The sequence below is a fragment of the Dama dama genome, chromosome 23 (genome assembly GCF_033118175.1).
Source record: "Dama dama isolate Ldn47 chromosome 23, ASM3311817v1, whole genome shotgun sequence".
Classification (NCBI taxonomy): Eukaryota; Metazoa; Chordata; class Mammalia; order Artiodactyla; family Cervidae; genus Dama; species Dama dama.
Window position 1 is genome coordinate 79010371 of NC_083703.1, and position 15655 is coordinate 79026025.

The window sequence follows — 15655 nt, forward strand, 5'->3', positions numbered from 1 at the left end:
TGTGATGACTCAGTGGGAAAGAGGGAATTCCAATTCCACCACCCACGCCTTCTTTCTAAAAAATCAATTTGCCCTCTCAACAGGTGATAGGAGCCTCTGCCATCAGACTGGTCCAAGAAACCGTCCAGCAAAACAAAACACAAGTTCTCTTCAAACAATTTAAGTTTCAAAGCTGAGTAATCCGACACAGGCACGCTTCCAGCCTACGCCCCCGCGGGACACAGAGGGCCACGGAGCTACTTGGCTAGGGCCAGGGGGAGGGAGGGGGGCTGAATTAAGAAAGATTTACCAGCTGAAAAATTCCAAAACTCTGTGTCATGTGGAGGAACCTTCCAAAACATTGGATCCCACCCAGGCGCGGCGAGTCGCGCGGAGCCATGGCAACCCCGTTTCCGCTGCCACATCACTTTTATTTTTGTGTCCTTAGATTTTTTCCTGTTTTGCAATGTTTTGCTGGGACCCCCGACTCCGCCTGAGGCCTGGGTGGCCAGGGGCCAGGGTTACCAGCTGAAGTCAGGAACAGCCTGGACTTCCCAGAATGAACTTTGCCTGGGGAGGTTACACATTTCTTACATTTCAGAGAATATAAGAAAGGCTTTTCAGCAATGACTGAAAATGGTCAATAGGAAGCTATGGACCATTCTGTGGGGTTCCTCTTTGTCTTCATGGATGTGACTCGAGAGATTCCTCTGGGGTTGATGACAAATGTTCCCGGGATTCCAGCTCTGTCACCAGCTGGGAGCTGACCTGGGGCCCATGGCTTGACCTTTGTGAGCCTCAGTGACCTCATCTGTAAAATGGGATTAATGCTGCCTGCCTCTCCAGGCCGGTGTGACAATTAAATATATTCACTCAGCAGCAACATGTATAAGCACCTGCTTAGCAACTAAACCACAACCACCATAAGCACCTACTGAGGGCCAGGGTTGTTCCAGATGCTGCAGCCTCAGCAGCAAACACCACGTTCCAGCCCTCAAGGAACTCTAAATGTGAGTCTAGATAATAAATGAGCAAAATAAAAACAACAATAGACAAGATCTCTCCAGCAGATAGGACTTCCCTGGTGGTTTGGGGGCTAAGACCCTGCACTCCCAATGCAGAATTCAATCCCCGGTCGGGGAAGTAGATCCCACATGCTGCACATAAGGATCTCAGACGCCACAACGAAGATTAAAGATCTCAGAAGACCTGGTGCAGCCAAAATATTAATGGTTTAAGTATCTAAGCATATTAAGCATAGATCTAAGCATCTATGCATATTAATATTAATATGGTTTTTTAAAAAGGTGATTCTCATAGAGCTAAGAACTTCAGAGAAGGCAGGGCAGGGCAAGGGAGGGAGGTCTAGCACCTTTGGAGCAGATGGTCAAGGAGGGGCACCTTAAGGACGTCACCTCTGAGCTGAACCTTATAGAAATGGGAGGATGCAACCCATTGGGAAACAGCAAAAGCAAAGCTCCTATGATGGAAAGGAGAGTGGGGTGTCTGAGGACAGAGTGAAGACAATATAGCTATGGCCCAGGAGCCAGGGGGCAAGTCCAAAGGGCTGAAATTGGACAGACGGGCCAGGGCCAGCTCACGCGGGCCCCTAGAAGTCCTGCAAATCATTAAAAATAGTAATAAAAACAATATAATAATCATTATTATTACTGCTGCTATAAATAAGATGCCACTTTCCAAAACACTGAGCTTTTCTAACTTAAGAAACACCACGCTCCCCTTCTCCTACTGTTTTTCCACCATCCTCCAATTTGTCATCCTGCTGGAGTGGAAACTGCCAATTCCATTTCAGTCGACGGCTATAAAAAGCACACTGGAGCTGGTGGTGCGGATGACCCAACGTGGGGGCTAAGATTAGCCCAGGAGGCTGTCACCTTTCCTTAATGTGAGAACCAGCTGGGGTTCCCCTTCCTTGGAAAACTTCAACTGTTCCACTCCGCCCCACCCCGCAGCAGCCCGGCCGGCCAAACTGTCCATGGAGATGGGAACGCGGAGCCGTTTTGGAAAAAAGAAGTTGAGCAACAGGGATTCCCCCTGCAGAAGGCGGTCCCGGGCTGGGCGGCAAGTGCTTGGGGTCAAAAGAGCAAGACCAGCTCCCTGCGAATACAAGGGCATCCCCCCACAACCTGTCGGAGCCTCTGGGGGCCAGACATCCCGCCAGGGAAGCCCTCCACTCCTCCGGGCCCAGGGGCACCTTGCGCACCCCAGCCTGTCGTTGGCATCGGTCCAGGGACCGCATCCACTCAGGAGTCTTTTCAGTTAGACATCAGACAGTCCTAAAAGGACCCCCTGCCCTCAGTGACCCGCTGCAGAACTCAAGAGGCTATCTCACCACAAAATGGCTCAAGTCAGTGGCTCAGAGCAGCTGAAGGATCTCCAGGCAGACTCACCTGGTTCTGACCTTTTTCAGAGTAGAATAGCTAATGATCAGGCTCCCGAGGGGCCAACCCAGCACTGCCGTTCACCAGCTGTGTGATCTTTACTCAGTTATTTAACCCCTCTGTGCTCAGTTCCTCAGCAAAAAGGGGAAAAAAAGGAAAAGAAAAGAATAGTAGCTATCTTCTAGAGCTGTCATGAGGAATCAGATTGTTAATATTAATACCTATCAAGGGCTCAGAATAAGGCTTGGCACCTAGTTTATTATCACTCATTCTTGTTTTTCAACATCTCCTGGTTCCATGAGATAAAATCATACTCAGCCTTGTCCTTCCACAGTCTGAATATAATAACAACTGCTAATATTTAACAAGCATCTATGCAAGATGCTAGTAATAGAGCCTAAAATGTCAAGCTCCATGCAAAGAGCCTAATCTGTATCATCTCATTTAACTTCCCCATCTCTCAAGTGAAGTAAATCATCTGTATTTTACAAAAGAGGAAATGCTGGCTTAGAGAGGTGAAATGACTTACCCAGGATGGCAAAGCCACCAAACGCACAGATCACAGATTCGAACTCAGGCCATCTGACCTCACAGCTACAATGGTAACCACCGCAGCTGACAAACCTCCCAAAGTTTGCCCACGAGGCCTACGCCTGGGGCAGTATGTGTCCGATAAGTGACCCATGGCCTGAACAAGGAAAATGCTGGAGAGACCGTAAAAGTAACAAGGAACACTCCTGATGCACTGCGTGCCCACTGCTTGCTGATGCATTTAACTCTGGGAGGGAACACTGGTAACTCACTGCCTGGAATCGGAGGTCCAGGGAAGCTGAATAACAAGATGATGCTGGATATCATCTGCAGGAAAGTTCCCCAACTTCTCCAGGCTCAGCCACCTGCTTGTCTGGTTAGATGGGACAAGATGCAGAAAGCAGCGGGCTAAGGGCACACCCACAGAGAAGAAACGTCATCACTCCTCTTATTAACACACAGCTTTTCAAAGCTGAAAGAGACTCTGATTTTTCTCCCTTCAAGAGGTAAACAAATTTCTTCTGAAACCAAGAGAAGGAAAGTAGGAGAGTAAATGTCTGCCTGCCTGCCTGCCTTCCATCCTTCCATCCATCCAGCAAATACCTATCTGAGGCCCTTGAGTAGCCTCACAAGTACGTGAGCTCCCAGGACAATTGAAAGCTGTCTGGCTCCTAGCTCCACAAGGAACTGTGTAGCACCTGGTCCCCGAGCCATCCCTCCGTACTTCCAGCAGCCCCCCAAGGAGACTGCTCACCTGGACATGGAGAACAAGCTGTCTATATAGTCTCAGCATTTTCCGCTCTGCCAGTAAGGTGCCTTGAAGCCACACACTTCTTGTGGAAGTCAGCACAAGACCAGCAGGATGATTTCCTGGTCCTAGAGACCCATCCAAGCTGGGGAGGCTAATACTAACTTGGCTATTTACATTTCATGCCACTCTCCTGCTCGAGAACCCACCACGACTCCCTATTACCTTACTCAGCTGCAGCCTAAGTCAAGGCCGTGTCTCTACCTGGCATCAGGAGACCGCTCTGCTCTAGGCTCTGCTCATCAAAACACTTCCTGGTGATAACCAGCCTCTACTCCAGACACACAGGTCTGCTCTGTCTCATGAGAGCCCAGCAACTTCTTGCCATAGAGAATACTGTACACTGTTTCACTGCCTGAAAAATAAAGCCTCCTCCAAAATATATCAAGATGTGCAATGCCTTTAAACCCAAGACACCACATGTCCACCTCAACCTTAGGAAATAACAGTAACAAACACCATAAGCTAATACACATGGAGCACTTACTAGATACAGTTGGCTCTCTGTATCCGTAGGTTCCACATCCATGGAGTCAACCAACCACAGACAAAAATATTCAAAACAAAGTTAAGAAAGTTCCAAAAGGCAAAACTTGAACATGCCACTCACTGGCAACTATCTGCATAGCATTTTCCTAGAATTAGGGCTTCTAAGTAATCTAGAGTGATTTAAAATACATGAGAGGATGTACACAGGTCCCACCAAATACTACACCACTGTACACAAAGGACTTATGCATTTTCTGAGTTTAGTATCTATCAGCGTCCTGACACCAATCCATTGCAGACTCTGAGGGACAAGTGAACCAAGCATTTATACTGTTAATCTCATGACCATCCTATAAGGTGTGACTGTCACCATCCTCATTATACAGAGAAGGAAACTGCTGCCCAGTGAGGTTAAGCAACTTGCCCAAGGTCCCCCAGCTAGGAAGGAGGAGGACTGGGCTTTGAGCGCAAGCCGTCTGGCTGGAGCACGTGAGCCCTTACCTAGCTGACCAAAGGCACGAACAAGAGGCTCGTCATAGAGTCACTTAAAACAGCACAAAGTTGGAAGCAGCCTCATGCCCAGTGAGGAGGACGGTTAAATAAAGGATTGGCAACCACAGGACGGATGCAACGCACCCACCTACATGTCCGTGTTCCTCCTCACGACACCATCACAGCCCCTCGTACCCGCAGGGCCTGACCACGCGCCCTCTGAACCGCTCAAACCCATCCGTCCGTCTCCCCACACCACGGCCCTATTTCATGTCATTTTTCTATTGCAACGGCATTAGCAAGCCTCTTTAAAATCATCTGCCTTCTACCGTGCTTCCATGATGTGAGGAAGCAGTTCTCACACCCTGGACACGGGGCCAGCCCATCCCAAGAGCAGGCTCTGTGTGGACAGGGGAAGGCGCACCCCTTTCAGTGACACTCAGACCCACGATGACCCCGTGTCAATGGCGACCCCCAGAGGAGGCGCCCTGGTGCAAACCCCACAGTGGACAGCCTGCCTGTTATCTTCTGTGGGTCATGCTGAGGGCAGCAGACAGACAGACATCAACTCACCTTTGATCTGACCTGAAATCATGTCCATAGGCAAGAAGAAAAAAAAAAAACTCAACTTAGCACCCATAACTATCAAGCAAATTATATAACCTGATATTTTTCCTACTTCAGGCCATGGTCTTTTTACCACGTCCTCATTGGTAAACACATGAACAGACGGCCCAAATTAAGAAAGGATACACATGTCCATTAAACCTCTCATAGCAAAGGGAGCAAAATTCAAGTACTAATTCAGCGCGATTTTTTAAATTAAAAAACAGGGCATTTCCGGGATGGGCTGAAACCACTACCGGCCCAGTATTGGTGGAAGTTTCCAATTTGTAAGTTTCCGGAAGGTAATTTGAATTCTACAAAGCAATATGTATTTAAAGCTCTCAAAATGACTACCCAAAATCCCACATGGGAATAAACCCAACATAAACAAAAAAGATACGCGTGGAGTTTCATGTGTGAGAAGACTAATTAATTAGTCCTACAAGTATAACCAGATTAACCGCAGTATTAGTTACAATAAAAATGTAAGCTGCCAATGTTTATTGACTTACAACATACCTGGTGTTGTCATAATTACCTGACACGTATTAACTCGTTTAACCCACGTGACAACCCTATGGGGTAATAACTCTTGTTATAATCATTCTATTCATAAAGAAACAGAGGCACAGAAAAGTCAGGTATTCTGTCTAAGATCACAGAGTGAGTAAGTAGCAAAGGCAGGGTGTGAACCCAAGAAACCCAGGGCCTGGATGTACGATATCCAGCATGTACAATTAATCATTGTGCTGTGGCTACTCCCTGTTTGATAACAGTCTAAAATCTGAAAGAAAAAAAAAGGTGTCTCTTTATGTGTAAAAAATAATTTTAAAAAAAGAGTTGGGGGTGGGAAAAGCCTTCTCATCCAACCAAACAAGCCAGGGTGAGTTAAGATACACCATGGGACATTCACGCAACAGTGGACCGTGTCGATATCAAGATCGCTGGAGACCAGGGAATTTCTCCCGAGTGAGTAAGGAAAACGCTACACGATGGGATCTAACCCCCCACATCAAGAAAACGATGGCCACTTTCGCACGGCGCGCGGAAGGCACTCTGACCTGTGGTCTTCTCTGTGAACACAACTTTGGACTCGGCCGTGAAGTTCTGTCCCGTGAGAATCATCTGCTGGCCGCCGTACACCAGGCAGCCGTCGGTGTCCTGTCTCTCCACCATGGGCAGCTCGTGGGCGGACCGCTGGGCTGTGGGCGAGAGAAAAAGACCCGCTGTGATGACGGGAGACGCCCACTCGGAACCGTCCCGAGGTCTCACGGGGCACGGGGCACTCTGCCCACCTCTGTCACTGCCAACGCAGAACCCTCACCCCAGCAACCGGTGATGCTGCAAACGCTATGTTCTTGTCAACATGCCCGAAGTCTTTGGGGCTAATTTTCTCCTAACAACAAGTTAGGAGAGTTCATCTTCATGACTCAAGAGACCGATGCCTGTTCTCCTTTTAGGAAGGAGAGGAGAATAAGAATTTGATTTTTTTAATAAAAGGATAGGCAAATCAACCTTTCTGTAAGAGGTTTCCTTTGCTAGAGGGCACTCTCTTCTGCACTTGACAGCAGCCACACACACAGCTCATGCACGTAAACCTGAGGGCCTGATTCCCAAGAGTTGAGATGCCTTGGCCTCGGAACTCATTCGCCATTCTGAACACAGTTCCAAGCCATCACATCTCTGACCACATTTTCTCGCACTCCCCTCGCTCACTCCCCTCCAGTCACGCTTCCAGAATGTTCCCACCGTCTCTGAAACACAGACAGCACACTGCTATCGTTGAATGCTGCACTTTCAGGCCCTCCTCTCTGGAAGGTTCTTCCGCACTTGCCTGCACGGCTGCCTTCCCCACTTCTCCCAGGCTTCTACACAGACGTCACCTCCTCAGGAGAGGCTTCCTTGCCCCGCCCTTCCACCCTCCCCCTCACAACTAACAGCAGGACCACCTGACCATCTGTCTGACGGTGCCTCCCCCTTCTCTCTCCTCTTTATCCTGCTCCATCCTGCTTAGTTCACCTCCAGAGAACTTTCCACTTTCAGAAATGCTACCTGTAGCATTCTTGGTTCATCTGCATTTCATCTCTTCACCGCGAGAAGTAAGCCCAGAAGAGAGGAGCATTGCTTTGCGTGTGTTGTGAGCCCAGGGCTGGGCCCAGTGCCCAGGACTTAGCAGGGAGTGCTTGAGATGGATGTAGGGATGGGTGGGTAGATGGGAGGGAGGGAGACAGGGAATGAAGGAGGAGGGAGGATGGATAGAAGGTAAGAAGGAAAGACTGATGAGTGAACAGAGATGGATGGGTAGAAGGGGTGGAAGGATTGGTGGATGGATGGATGGATGGATGGAAGGAAGGAAGGAAGGGTGGGTGGATGGATGGATGGATGGATGGATGGATGGATGGATACAGATGTATCTCAATATATCTTGACACATATTTATCTCAATATACTCTACATGGCTATCTCTATATCCTCATCTGTATCTGCAATGAGGAATGGGACAGGCTGAGTGTGTAACTACAATGATATACTTGAACGCTCATCGTAACCTTCTAAGAAAAGAAGTGTAATGAAATTATATGCCTCTGGGGAGAAAACGGAAGCCTAGAAGTTAGCTATGGTGATGCTGAGATTTGACCTGAGCCCTCAAGAGCTGGCCTGTCCAGCTCCAGAGACCCCTCCCTTTACCCCTCCGTCCAGCCAGTTCTTCTGGAGGGCAGGCTGCAGGAAAGAGTGAAGACCCTCTCCGGATGCCTGCCCTGGGCAGCGTGAGAAATGGCTCCAGCCGACACGAGGGACCGTCTCCTGGGCCTCGACTCGGCAGCGTGGGCCGCGAAAGCCGGCCCGCCCCCTGGGTGAGTCAGCTGAGCTCCTGGCGTCCCTCCCAGAGCCGGAGGACTGGGCAGAGGGCCAGCCCTCGCTGTGCCAGGGGCCGGCGGACCGCCCCCTCCGGGAGCCGGGGACACAGCTGCGTGAGGCCCGAGGCACGGGCCTAACCCTGCCCTCCCGGCCGGCCTGGGCCTCCAGGTCCAGCACCCTGTCCCTTCTGCCCTGGAGCCATGTTGAAACCCATGCCTTCAGCAGCAACCATGCACGCGACAACCTTTAAGGGGTCTGCTGTGGATAAGACACTCCCAGACACTGTACGCTGAAAACATAGCCCAGCGACTCTCAGTGACCTCCCGGCCAGTATCTCCCCATCCCAGGCCCAGCCCAGGCTCTCTGTTCCCAAGGCCCAGCCAGCCAGCGTGGTTCTAAGGGGCTCCCAGTTATGGGCACATATTAAAAAGGCCTCTCGGCAGGAGCTGCTAATTTCTCCCACATGGGCTGGGTTATTAATCCTTTCTTTCAATAGAGGAGTTGTGTGTGACTTCCTAATTGAGCTGCCATCAATGGAGATTTATTAGCAGTGAAAACAGCAGTCACACCACCTAGAAGAGCAGGGCCCAGTTTTTCGGATCTGCCTTGGATGCGTTTGGGGGGCGAGGAGGGGCTTTTGGTCCCAGGGATGAAGGGGTGGGAAGGCTGCAAGACCCATGCCGCCCATCGTGCAGGTGGAACGCCTGAGTCATTGCTCTTGGGTGAGCCGGCCAAGGGCTTGCGTCCAGCCAGGCCGGGGACTGGACGTGGCCATGAGCTCTCAGCGCTGGGTGGGAGGCTGGCCCAGCCAGCTGCTCCGTGAATCACCAAGCACTGCTGTGAACACAGCTTGGCTACTTCCTGAAGCAACCTCACCGCTTCTCTCTCCAAAGCCTCATAGGTTCAGGCAACCAACTGATGCTCCCTTGACCGAATCTTCATTTCCCACCCCTTCTCCTTGATGCTTCGTCACTCAGTCGTGTCAGACTCTTCACAACCCCATGGCCTGTGGCCCACCAGGCTCCTCTGTCCATGGAATTCTCCAGGCCAAAATACTGGAGTGGCTGGCCATGCCCCTCTCCATGGGGATCTTCCCGACTCAGGGATCGAAACCAGGTCTCCCACATTGCGGGCAGATTCTTTACCATCTGAGCCACCAAGGAAACCCCTGCTTCTCACTACCTGAACGAAAACCATCTTTTCTAATGAAAATGTAAAGACAAAAGTCCAGTCTCGCTTCCTATAAGCTTTTATCTGAACTGTGGTCTTGCAACTCAAAGTGTGGCCTGCATCCCAGGGACGGGACCGGGGGTGAAGGGTGATATTAGAGATGTAGAACCTTGGGCCCCACCCCAGAGCTAGCGAACCTTGTTAAGACTCTGCAGCTTAACAAGGAACCCAGCTGACTCTTATGAGCTGTCCAGGGGGAGAAGTACTGCTTAACCCTGGCTACACATGAGCATCAGCTGGACAGTCGAAACAAACATGATTTTCCAGCCCTAGTTCTACCATTTTACAGACAGACAGATGCTCAGAACTCGGCTCCACGGAGGGGCAGCCCCTGCCCGCGTGAGAATGTCGCATGGGACCATTCAGCTCAAGTTCCCACCAGGTGATCCTGTAGGGGGCTTCCCGGCTCGAAACCTCACTTTGCCCATCTGAAAAGCGGGGCCACCAGCAGACCCATCTCACAGGCTGTTGTGGGGGTTAAATGGGAGAATTCACAGAAAGCATACTTGATCTAACAAATCCCAGCCGGTAAAGCAAACACCACGACGCGCCGCAGTTCCTGCAGCGGCTGCCCCGTGCCACCCAACACCTGCGACTGTCCACGTGTTTACACACGGCACCGCGCGCATCGGCACTGTTCCTGCTGGATCCCGACCCCAAACCCAGGTGTCTTGGCCCTGAGCCCCAGCATTTTTCAACGTGGGGTTCCCAAGTCCCCTGGTTGGGGGAGGCACTTCATAAAAATGCAGCCGCCCAGGTCACGCCCCTAACCCTGGGCCCTGGCATCTCTTGGAGGAGGCTGGACATTTGCATTTTTACAATCTTTCCAGGCGACCTGTTGCACACACTCTGCATGAGAGCCAAGCCCCACACTTAAGAGGCCACCTGAGGACTAGGGGACCTCCTCCAGGGGAGGCCCTGCGCCCGCAGAGAGCCCAGAGGCAAAGCAAACGAATCCAATTAGCCTCTGAAAGAGGAACTGAGGAGACGTGAACAGCAACCAAAAGTACCCCCGGGTCCGCTTCCTCCTCCCTCTCTGATGCAAGCCCTCTGACACCGAGGGCTACTCACTGGGGTGACACCGTCACGGAGGCAGGGCTCCCCGCAAGCCCACTGGTCCTCCCAGGCCTGCGACACCGTCCCCAACGGCCCCCACCGAGTCCCGTTCGGCTCTTCAACCATTAGCGGGGCCAGCCCCTCCAAGCCCCCCAGCCCTAGAATGGTCTAAGCAAGCCCAAGCCGCCACGGGTCAGCAGCTTAAAGCTAAGCCCACGGCCCACACCTCACTTGTGGGCGGAGGCCAGCCCCTCCGCTCCTGCTTAAGCATCAAGGTGGCCCTCGAAGCCAGGAGATTTCCCCCAGGCTTCCCTCCTGCCCCTGGATTCTGGCACGTCATAAAGTGGCTTGGGGCTCCTGGGTTTTACAAGCTCTGAATCAACAGGGCGCTGTTGGTTTAGCCCGTTTGGGTGTTTACTTTCACTAGCAACAGTGGCTGATGGGGAGTCGAGCCGCGGCAGCAAAGACTAAGTGAAAGAAATTCACCCCAGGAGGGTCCTCCGGGTCGGCCTGGACAGGGGACACTGCTGACTGTCTGCCTGCCTGCCATTGTCCGTCACGGGGCTGCCTGGCCAAGGATGCCCGAGAACCACAGGGGAGAGGAGGAGAGGCTGGCCAGGGAGATCAGGTACGCAGGGTAGGTGCGTTCTGTTAACAGCTGCAAATGGTCACAGCTGCCGAAGGGAGTGCGTTGGATCCCAGAGACTTCTCAAACACATTTTTCTTTACATTATAAAGCACACACATAATGAGGCAATTCATGGTCATGAGTCAAAGGAAGGATGCCAACAGGTGACTGCCTGAGTCTGAAGCCCAGCTCGCTGATATCTTAGCTTGGAGAACCTTGGGCAAGTCATTTCAACTCTCCCTGCCTCTGTTTTCTCATCTATAAAATGGGAACGCATCACACGGAGCTGACCTCAGAGGGCTGTTTGCAGATTAAATGAGCTGGCGCACAGGAAGTGTGTGGCACCTCATTAGAGCTCTGTGAGCGTCAGTTCTGTTTATTTTTATGGCTGAACTTCATGAGACCACAGAGCAGGAACGATTCCCATTCTGGAGCCGAGGGTGCTGAGCCTCCCGGAGGAGGAGCTCCACCCCGCTGGGAGCTCACAGCTACGGAAGGCGGGCTGGCAGAACTTGACCCCAGACTGTGGGATTCCCCCAACCGGAGGGACTCCTTTTCAGCAAAATAGGGGAGACTCAGTGGGAAAGCAGCCAGCAAGCCTGAACCGCGAGGGCCCCCGGCCCGCCACGTCAGTCTCACCTGGGCTCCAGCACTGACCATCCCCCAGCCGCAGAGCCCTTCTCGCCTGATCTCCGGGCCCCTGGCCTTGGCCGTGAGCCTGGCCTGGCCCAGAACGCGGTGCTGTGGCCTCGCCCGGGAGAGGCGGGGAGCAGGCCCGGCAGACGGCCCCTCAGGCCCCCACCCTGGCTGCTGCTGGGTCTTCCCTGGGAAGCGGGAGATGGTGACAGGGGAGCCCAATCCTCCCTGAGTCACGGGTTCACCTGTGTGAGCGAACTGTGAGCACCCACAGCACAGGAGTGGGGTACAACGTCTGCAAATATAGGGGGTCCACGGCGCTGAAGACCGCCCTCCAGCTCTGGACCTCAGGGGGTCTCAGCGTCCTCATACGGAAAATGGAACATGAACCCCGGGCCCTGCAGGACTGGGACCTCCCCCCCAGTCCCCACGGCACTGGGTCCATGGGGGGACCCACGCCACTGGACTCACAAGGAGCCCCGAAGAATAGTCCCATGGGTGTCCAGTAACCAAGACCCTTCCAGGCGGCTCCGTGAGTCTCCACCTGAGTAGTGAGCTCCCTGGCCACTGGGGGACCCAGGCAACCAGGGCAGAGAACTGGACAAGAGCTTTAACCCCTAGCTCCGCCCTTGCCCTTGCCAGCCACGTGATGAGCAAATCAGTTAGCCCTTCTGAACCTCAGCTCGCCAAATACAAGCTCAGTCTTTAAGATGAGTCTACGAGGCTGGGGGACTTCCCTGGTGGCCCAGCCCAGTGGCTAAGACTCCATGCTCCCAACGCAGGGGCATGGGTCTGATCCCTGGTCAAGGAACCAGGAGCCCACATGCTGCACGGTGTGGCCAAAATTTTTTTTAATGATAAAACTTTTTTAAAAACTAGAAGCATGGGAGAAAATCTTTGTGCCCTTGAATCAGACCCAAAAAAAAGTGTTCTGAGGCTATGATGAGGATGGAAATGAGTTAACATACATGGCAGCTGGGGGCACAGAGCAACTCTTCAATGAAGGGGAGTTTTGCCTGCCACACCCCTGCAAAATGAGCTCGGTAAAAGGCCACAATCCCAGAATCAGGTAACCCTATCAATCAGCGGAGACGCCACCCCAATCCTGGGCTCCCCAAAACCCAGCTTTCCTGTAATTGCCACCCAGCCAACCCACAGCAGATAACCATCTGAGCTCCACTGAGCAGCAGGGTTGCGGCTTGCTGCCAGCTCACCTAAGGCAAAGAGTGTTTTTGAGCCCCCAGACCTGCCACTGCCTGGGCTGTGTGCTCTTGGCAGCGACACAGGGGCAGAGAGAGGTAGGCAGCATGTGCTTTGCAGAGCATCGGGGACGGCGACCGTGGGGGCAGGACGAGCCATACCACAAGAGAGACATTGGGGTTATTCTACTGAAACAGATGTTAACATTCTTACCAGCCCCACTTTACAGATGAGAAGGCTGAGGCACAGAGTGCTAAGTAACTTCCCTGGGACTAAACAGTTAGTGGCAGAAGCAGGATGTGAGCCCAGGACCCCAGTCCTAACCAGCACCCTGCTGCTGCCTCCCATCATGTTGGTCTCTGATGTTTCTGAAACGTGGCTCCTTGGTCATTGCTTAAAAGCCACCTCAGGGCAGAGGCCTGGCCCACCTGCCCTCTGCTCCATGCCCCGATGTCCTCCCAGATCTGCAGCTATACCCTCTCAAGGGGGGCGATCCAGCGTGGAGCAGGGGGGGAGGGCACCCACAGCCCCCTGAGGGTCACCAAGCTGGTCTCCAACTTCTGTGAGATGATTAATCAACCATCGTCACGCCTGATGGAGCTCAGCCTGGGTGTCCTGGGATTCAGCAGGACATGGATGTCACAGTTGGCCTGGCTGCTTACTAGCGGTGGGACCACAGAGCGATTAGCCTGACCCCTCTGTGCTCTGGTCTTCCCATCTGTAAAATGGGGACGGATGCTGAGCTCCTAGGGTTCTCACAGGGATTCAGGAGCAACGGAGAAAGTGCTCGACACGCAGGGTGACTAATAATTGTTGCCTGTCCTTTACCACTTCCCTGTCTCCCTCCTCTCCTCTCTCCCTCTGGTCTTCAAGTATGTATCAGCATCTGCTCTGTGCCAGGCATGGTGCTAAACAGATTTTCCCCAGCGGTCCAGTGGCTAAGACTCCACGCTTCCACTGCCGGGGCTGCAGGTTCGACTCCTGGTCGGGAACTAAGACCCCACATGCGGCACTGTGCGGCCATAGATAAATAGGTAAGTGTCTGCTCAATTACTCAGTCAAGTCTGACTCTGTGACCCCATGGACTGTAGCTCACCAGGCTCTTCTGTCCGTAGAATTTTCCAGGCAGAATGGAGTGGGTTGCCATTTCCTACTCCAGAGGATCTTCCCGACCCAGGGATCAAACCCACATCTCCCGCATTGGCGGACAGATTCTTTACCACTGAGCCACCAGGGAAGCCCATCGTGACATTCAGTTTTGTTTGAAATAATGTCTTTGCCAGCTTGTTGACTGTGGATTTTCCCCACTAGAATGTGACCTCTGGGATATCCAGGACTTTGTTTTGTTCACTGCTGGATCCCTAGTTGCTAGCACTATATGATATACTCCCAAAGGAGAAGGGGGCCGCAGAAGATGAGATGCCTAAATAGCATCACCGACTCAAAGGACATGAATTTGAGCAAAGTCCAGGAGAGAGTGAAGCACAGGGCAGCCTGGCATCTGCAGTTAATGGGGTCACGAAGAGTCAGATGTGACTTAGCGAGTGAATAACAGAAAGAGCAAAGTATGCTTTTAATTTGCAAGAATCACGTTAAGGAGCCCGTAAGAGTCATGTGGGTCATTCTGGCTGCTGGCAGGGGCAGACGGACAAGAGAGCATCTCTGATTTATGAAGCGAAGCGCGATCAGTTTGCCCGTCTGGTCTCCCTCATTCTAAGGATTTCCACAAAGCTCTGCCGTGCGATCACCCACCTCCCACACCAGACTTCGGGAGTGAGGTGGAGGGGTGAGGGAGAGCTGGTGAGGGAGGGACAGGCAGGTTGTCTACGCTCTCACTTTCAGAGAACAGCATATGAAATAATTGCATTTCCACATGGGAAACGATGGGGCTGGACCTTACCTCCCACCACACACAAAAATGGATCTGAGATGGTTTTATCTCTAAATCTCCTAATAAAAGCCAGAATCAAAAAACTTTTAGAAGAAAACAGAAGAGAGTATGTCTGCTATCATCAAATGGGCAGAGATTTCTTAGGGGAATGTAAAGAATAATAATCCCCAAAGAAGAGAATAAATTAGACTTCATAAAAATAAAATATTGATGCTCTTAATATGGCACAATTGAGAAAATAAATGGGCGAGCAACAGACTGGGGGAAAATATTCATAATACATAACTCTGACAATGCATAAATGACTACTGTATATTAACAATAAAAATACAAGGGACTTCTCTGGAGGTCCAGTGGTTAAGACTCCACTTCCAATGCAGGGGGCATGGGTCCAATCCCTGGTCAGGGAAGTAAGATCCCGCAAGCCACGCATTGCGGCACAGCCAGAAATTAAAAAAGAAAAAATATGAGTAACCCAATAAAAAATGTAAAATCTTTGCACTAACACTTTGGCAAAGAAGACATATGATATCCAATAAGTACACAGATTACGGGTCAGCAGCACTAGTCTTCAGGGAGATGCAAATGATGGGTTATGCACAACAAGGCACCATCCCACACTCACTGGCAAGACTGTGATTCGAAAGAGGGACAGAGCCAAGTACTGGTGAGCACATGGAGCAAGAGGAATCCCCAGATGCCCTGGTATGGAGTGTAGAATGATTTGGAAAACACATACATTGAAACATACACTTTCCCCCATGACCCAGCAATTCCATTTCTGGGTATTCATTCACCCAAAAGAAAAGAAAGCATTTTGTCCACAAGGGCCTTGAAGGAGAATGTTC

General features: G+C 51.7%; 1 protein-coding gene across 5 annotated transcripts in view; it reads right to left on the reverse strand.

The window, feature by feature from the left end:
* NFATC2 (nuclear factor of activated T cells 2) overlaps nt 1-15655 on the reverse strand; it is a 158910-nt gene that overhangs the window by 55513 nt on the left and 87742 nt on the right. For all 5 annotated transcript variants that reach the window (XM_061127517.1, XM_061127520.1, XM_061127515.1 and 2 more), the window contains exon 6: nt 6369-6509. In XM_061127517.1, coding sequence (XP_060983500.1) covers nt 6369-6509 — 141 coding nt within the window. The remainder of the gene's footprint in view (nt 1-6368; nt 6510-15655) is intronic.